The sequence below is a fragment of the Notothenia coriiceps genome, unplaced genomic scaffold, assembly GCF_000735185.1.
Source record: "Notothenia coriiceps isolate Sejong01 unplaced genomic scaffold, NC01 NC01_scaffold00014565, whole genome shotgun sequence".
In the NCBI taxonomy this organism is placed as follows: domain Eukaryota; kingdom Metazoa; phylum Chordata; class Actinopteri; order Perciformes; family Nototheniidae; genus Notothenia; species Notothenia coriiceps.
The window spans coordinates 1-7,312 of NW_011347266.1; the positions used below are offsets into that span (position 1 = coordinate 1).

The window sequence follows — 7,312 nt, forward strand, 5'->3', positions numbered from 1 at the left end:
GAAGGGAGGTTTACTTCGGCAAAATCTAGGAAGATTGTGTAGATTTAGCCACGTGGAAATGTTCTTTAGCTTTAGCCTAATGTCGGACATTTGTTTGAAGGGTGCTCCGCCTCCACCCTCACCTGTGATTGGACATTTGAGTCATGTGATTTTGATTACATGACATCACAGCTTGTGTTAGGTGTTATTAACCAATAGTTTCATTGGAAGACCTATTTTATTATACAGTTAATATTACGCCCCAGCCAGGCCAGTTCGAGTGGCTCTTCGTCCTTTTCGTAACTGTATTACAACTATTGTTCATCGGTTGAATAAATAATTTATGTCAATTTCTTGAATTTCTTTAAATAAGTTTCATGAATTGCATTACCTCCTGTAGCCAGAGAGGCGGAGTGATTACCACTCCGCCCTGGCGGAGGCACTGGCGGACTGATTACCACTGTAGATTTAGCATTTCTTTCACATACACACACACACACTTTTTGGCCCCCCCACTTCTGAAATGAATCCGGCGCCGCTGATCCTCTGGCCAGCTCCTCCATGTTTAATCTCCCCTCCTCCTGCAGGTTATCCACTGTACGGGTCACCTCCGTCAGCTGGGCGGGGGCTCCACGTCGCCCCCTGCAGGCAGAGTGATGACCCTGCTGTGTGAGCCCATCCCTCACCCCTCCAGTGTGGAGTTCCCTCTGGACACCTGCCCCTTCCTCACCCGCCACAACATGGACCTGCGCTTCACCCACTGCGAGGGCAGGTAGGACTGACTGTACCTGACCTTTGACCTCTCTGTGGTGGGGGCAAGAGAGAAGAAAGGTTCTCCTTTTGGGAGGAAAAACGGCGGGGGCTTCGTGTGGGCGGAGACCCAGGCCACCGTCCTCTACAGCAGCAGGATGTCGCTGCCCGAGGCCGTGGTCTGCCTCAACTTCATCTTCAGGTCAGACCAGAGCCATCAGCTCCTCATTTAAAGTTGCTGTACTCTGGATTCTATAATGAACACTGTTTTATGTGTCTAGGGGGGGGGTTGTATTTGAGATTCACATTGACTTATTATTGTTTTTCATTAGTTAGGCCTTTCCTTTGTGTACTACTATTCTCTTTATTGCATTACATTTATTTTGTGTACACTAATTGAGTCTGTCTTCCATTCCTGCCGACTCACTCCTGTTCCCTGAGACGAGTTCTATATGTGCTTGCTGATCTACAAATTATTTTGGAAAAGCCAGTATTTTAGGTTTTTGAACAGAAGACGTGAGAAAAGATGTACTGTAGTGTAAAGTTACATAACTGTGACCTAAGTGTTCAGAAACCAGTATCTCTTTTCCCTTTGTATTCACTCTGTATGTTCCTCTTCCTCTCTGCAGCGACGTGGAGCAGCCGGGCGTGGTTTTCTCTGTGGAGCAGACCCGCTGCGGCCGGCTGCCTGAAGCTGAGCCCCAACCAGCAGAGGATTCTGGGATTTCTGACCTCAGCCAGTCTGACTCCGGCAGTAAGTGTCTCACCAGCCCCGGTCAGTCTGAGGACGCCGGTTCGATTCCCAGCCCCGTGGCAGAGCTCTTCCTTCAAGTGAAGGAGGAGCTTCTGAAGGAGGCTTCAGAGTTGGAGGACCCCATCACCCCGCTGACAGGAGGTGGGGCTAACACATTTACATTTACTAAGCACCAGTGAGAAACGCTTCTGTAAACAAATATTATTATTATTATATATATATATTTAACTGCCAGGCCAAAAATGGGAACGAGCGATATCTCATGTTGTATCTTTTTCTGCTGTTAAATTAAAAAGGTTTGATCGATTATTTTCAAGTAATATTAAATGTATTTCATTTTACATAAGGCTCATCTTGCGACTTTTGTATTATCAAAAAAAATATCAGTAAAATGTTTGAGTTTATTTTAGCCTAAATGTTTGTCCACACTTTATCACTTATTTTAAGTGTCAAACCAGCAGTTGGTGCTAAACAATATACTTTAAATGATCCCATACAATTTAAACAGCGAGGCCCTTTTAGAAATGTGCAGTTAATTAAATGCATTTATCACCATTTAATCGTGATGCACAGGAAATCCCATAATGCTCTGCTTTAATTGGAGCAAATGTCAATACAAATGAGCTGTTTGATCATAACTCAGTGTTTTCTTTGAACAGACATGGAGTAACTATCAGCTCAGACACTCTGTAGCTCCCAGGGAACTCTTCTCTCCTGAACCTTTGTGTTGTGTCTCAGATTTATTGGAGCTGTCGTTCTGCAGTCCCCGTGGTCAGTCCTCTGTGCCGGAGCTCCCTCAGGACCTGTGCACCCCCCAGCTGCGTCAGCTGCTCTCACCCATCTTCAGCCCCCTCACTCCACCTTCCTCATCCTCACCCTGCTCCTCCCCTGAGGATCAGCTGGTATATATCATACCAAGTGTTTTTTTTAAACTATGAAAGTGTTAGTGTCTGTCTGATGTCCCTCTGTCCTCTGTCCCTCAGAGCCCCTGTGAGGAGGGGGGGGGGACCCGGTGGAGACGCTCTCTGTTGGTCCAGGAGACGGAGAGGGAGAGACACTGGAGGTACGAGCACAAATAAAAATCACCTTCTTTTAGAAGTCTGTTTTCTAAGCCTTTTCACTTCTAGTTATGTTTTAAACTTTTTTTTTTCAGAATTTGAATTTGAAAAAGTTAAAAATCTTGCTTTCTACTAATTTCAGATAAAAAATCAGATTATAAAACGTTTAGTTGAGATGTTATACATCTGATATGCCATTCCAACCTGAAGCCTATGATATTGATTCAAGGCATCTGATAGTGTCTTGGTTGAGATCTGATAGCTGTAAAAATGTTTTTGAAAAATCACAATTTTTTAATAAAAATAAATGTACTATGTTTGTTTTTTGCAGACAAAATGAGACAGTGAAGGTTTACTCTCTGTTTGAGTCTGTGCACAGCTTCATGTTTCTGTCTCTGAGCAGGAGGTGATGGATCTGGATATGTTGGCTCCGTATATCTCCATGGACGATGACTTCCAGCTGAGCGTCCTCAGCAGTGTGCCGGAGGACGACAAGCCCTCCTCCTCTAAAGCGTCCGCTGGGAGGCCGGCAGACCCAGCCAGCAGGAAACGGTAGGAACAAAGAGCCAACTAGATAAACAGTACAGTAAGTGATTCGCCTTGTCTTGTACATTCCATTCTAATGCTGTATGACAAGCTTTTCTGACCATCTTTCTAATTAGATTTGTTGCACAATGAAACAAAGCAGCAGAAACACAAACACAAAAAAGAGAAACAAGTTGATAAAAAAACAAAAAACCTGCAGTGTTATAGAACGAGAAACATAAATCAAACAAAACAATTAAATACATTATCAAATGTTTAAAGAGGCCCTATTCTGCTTTTTCAGGGATATACGTTTCTGTGCATGTAAATGGTCTGCAAAGGCTCAAATCCCTGTGTTGCCTCGGAGGCAGTGAAGTGGTTTACCCTCTGTATGGCAGTCCCTTTGTAACAACAACATGGGATGGGTCATCCTCAGAGTGCTCACATTGGCTGCTTGTGCATAGAGTTTTAGAAAAAGACAACAAATGTTCCACTTGCTTTACCATGTCCCTGTCTATCTTTCAGGGTTCATAACCCAGACGAGGAGTTGCTGATGATTCAGGACAAGAGACAGAAAGTGGATCCTTCCTCCGTAGAAGAGGAACTGCTGCTCAGCCACAGACTGCTGGTGAGGCAGAGGAAATGTTTATACAGCAGCTTTTCTCAAAGACCTTAACAAAGTGCTTTTAGAGAATGAAAGGAACCTCAAGGACTGATTCAACATGTATCTGGAACTAGTGAACGTGTCAGGGATTTGATCTGCATGAAGATAAGTTGAGAGCATGGAAGACATGTTCAGAGTCACAGTCTGTACAGATCAGAGAGGAGGATGGTCAGGATGGAGCATCATTACCTTGCCTTGAATAGTTCCACTTTATAGAAGACAGAAAGCACCTTCCATTCACCGTGAAGCTCTCAACTTCCCTGTAACATTACAGGGAAGTTTAAAGAATCGGTTTCCCAAAATGTATGAATTTATTTTAAAGACTTTTGACATTACATTTAATCACACAAAGTGTTGACTTGTTGTTTAGGCCTATTTTGCCTCCTCTCACATTTTTTAATTCCATCTTCAGGACTGTCTGGAGGAAATTAACCAATCAGATTGTTTCGTGCAGCCGGGCCCTGCTCACAGACAGAGACCCTGTTCTGGGGGCCTTGCAGGGACTTTGTGATACTTCAGGTATGGTGGATCGCACACACACACACACACAAAGCGCTTTGAACCAGCTTCCAGCTGCAGAACAGCTGCTGTGTGTAGTGCTGGCTCCTGGACTGTGGGGCCCAGAGCTCAACACTGCAGATCATCAAGTCTTCTTTGTAAATGTTGCCATCAACCAGTAGCTTCCTGTAGGTTCTCACTCAGAAACCTGACACACGCTTTACTAGTCGGGCAATACAAGCTACTGAGAGGGAAGGTGATGAAGAGGAGGGAATGAACATAAGAGGGATAAAGGGATATTTCCCAAATCTTTTGTGAATAAAACCCTCTCTAAGATAACGAAGAGGCTGTTATAAATAAAGTGTTGGACCTTTCTCCACCTCTCTCTCTCCGATAACTTGAGACGAGTCGCTTTGACGTCTGCACTCAAACCCAGAGAGTGAGCAGCGGACAGGAGCCCAGCCCGGTGTTCTGAACCTGCTGAAGAGGAACAGGAGGCCTACAACCCATCGCTTTTTTTTCCTCTATACGAATTGATTATATATATTATATTAATATATATTATAGTCTGAATCACTTCATTCACGTCCTTGGAGGGTGTTCCCCTGAAGTGTTTTCTATAATAATCCCTTAGTTGTAGATATCTAAAGAAGTCATGTTTCCCTAAATCGTATTTATCTTTCATATCCTGAAAACTCTCTAGTTCCCCTTTCTTCTCCAAAGTGCACCATGCTGTGATTCCCTTGGTCACCCACCGTTTGGAACATTCATCTTGTCTTGCTGGTACAAAGTTACTGTCAAATGCTACCCATTTCAGTATATTTATGTCTTCTTGTATTTTGTGAATTGTTACTATTTGAAACCATAACTCCAGTGTGAATAATGTAATTGCATCTGTATGATAGAATGATATCCTTTTAATGTTTGTAGAGGAACTTGACTGCCGTGCACAGAGCCCTGACTCCATCAACACCTTTGAGATGAGCTGGAGATGGCCCAGACCTTATCACTCAACACCAGTGTTAGATCGCACTAATGCTCTTGTGTCTGAATGGGAGAGAATCCCTGCAGCAGGTTCAACATGTGAGATGGATGTGAGATGAAGCCTGAAACCTGAATGAAGTACATTCATATACCTTCCTGGGGGAAAAAGCCGATCTATGCTCAAAGGCAACATTATTTGGAATGAATAAAGTGTTGCATTAATCTGCTGCACATGGAAGTGGTCAGATGGTTTTCAGGTAAAACGAGTGCAGGACATCCTCCTGTCGGGGGTTAGGTTTAGGAGTACAAAACCACTTTGATTCCTTTTAGGTTTTAAACACCCCAATCAAAAACATGCTGCATTACTTTAAATAGCTGTAACTTTCTGATTTAAACCAAGACCATGACCTTTTCTTAAACTAATGAAGTGCTGCTGTGCAGTGTCTAATCTTAAAACCAACCATAGACAGTTTTGCTTCAGTGAAAGATTAAAGGTCTAAAGGAAATCTGTATGGCGCAAGGGCTCATAAAGAAGATTGTTTTAAAATCCCAGGGCTTTCTTCTTTTTGTTCCTTTTTAGATTAGAATATCTCCCTTTACTTCCTCCTGTCTGGATAAAATGTAAAACTGCGCATTACCTAGCCAACTTCTGACTGAAATATGGTAGACACTTGGTAGATACCAGAGTGAAAAGGACATGAGGCATCACTTCCAGAAGCTCGATTGGAATACATAGTTGCTGTTGCCCTGGGGTATGTTAGTGTGGGGCACAGACATGTTCTGATTGAATTATGCTTTCAAAAAGGTTTGCGCTCTTAAAGTTCCAAATGTGAGATTCTGAGCAGTAAAATTCACTATTGATATGTGAAGATTTAGTAGAGGAATGGGTACATGTGTGTGTTTATGTGTTGTTATCCCAGCCTGTCTTCTCTCTATCTTGTGTATGTAGCAGGGCCGGCAGATTTAGCTGGCTAGTAGCTATCACCGTTAACTGAGATCAGCTCTAGCCATGTTGAGAGCCAAGTGAAGGCAATTCTAGTGCTATTTTTTATTAATTGAGACTATTTAATGCTACATCGTTTTGACAATTTGTTAAATCTAAATCATCTGGGTGGTTTATTGTTATATAAAGAACAAAGACATGATATAAAAGAAGAGAAGAGTTTATTATCCAGGGCCCTAAGGCAGCTTCTCAGAGTTCAAAAGAACAGGACAGAAGGTTCTTCCTATTCTTATTATTTTAAATAATAATACCGCATCTGGAGTCCTGATGTCGTGGTCAGACAAGTAAGCAAGTTAGACTATCCCCAAATGTAGACAAGGTAACATAGGAAACACCTTGGAACAAAAGGTTTATTTTACTTTATTAAAACATCTCAGCTTAGTTTGGATGATTTTTGAAGTTGTAGTTAATTAGAGAGGCAACATAAGGAACAGTTACAAGGTAACATCTGCAGATGTATGTTTTGAGAATAAAATGTCCAAATGTACAGTTTATGTGCACACTTGGCAAAGAGCTGAACAGCTGATAACCCAGCTGTACCGGGATTCAAGATTAAACTAAATAAACAAGACTAATTCTTATATTACTCAATGTTTAGGTTGATTATGTAAAGCTAAAAAATGTGCAGAGATATAGAGAGAAGTTTGACGGTGACTAGCTGTGCAGTGTGGGAAGATATATGGAGGCACTTAGGTTTCTCCATCCAAGTTGAAGGCCAGCTGAATGCCACCTAATCCCCGCCCCTGGGAGTCTGCCTCCCTCCTGTTTCCAAACTAAATGTATCTAGATTCCACTATAAACTGTGACGGGGCTTCCTTCCTTTTCCTTCAGAAAACACAACATTTCAGTATACTACTGACCAGTACCAAAATGTGTTTATTGTCATTATAGTGCTAAAATAGTGATTTCAACAAAATACAGGATCAGTCCAAGTTGGTAGGGTGCCCTTGCCCCCCTGTAAAATATTGGACTCGCCCGGTCTGCTGGTTTCACTCGCTCTCTGCCTCTGTGAAGGCCAGGCCGGCACAAGCTTATAGCAACAAATATGCAGTAGGTTAACTAATGACATCAGAAAAAACCCCAATAATAAAATAAAA

The 7,312-nt window shown here is 42.5% G+C and overlaps 1 protein-coding gene across 1 annotated transcript; it reads left to right on the forward strand.

Moving 5' to 3' along the window:
* Positions 1-566: 566 nt before the first annotated feature.
* On the forward strand, positions 567-4,243 carry LOC104948556 (hypoxia-inducible factor 1-alpha-like; the record flags this gene model as incomplete). Its single annotated transcript, XM_010774756.1, has 9 exons — positions 567-751; positions 800-931; positions 1,359-1,624; positions 2,222-2,385; positions 2,467-2,552; positions 2,873-2,885; positions 2,921-3,093; positions 3,592-3,694; positions 4,143-4,243. Coding segments are annotated over 9 exons (1,221 nt in total), but the record flags the coding sequence as incomplete, so codon positions are not given.
* Positions 4,244-7,312: the final 3,069 nt, after the last annotated feature.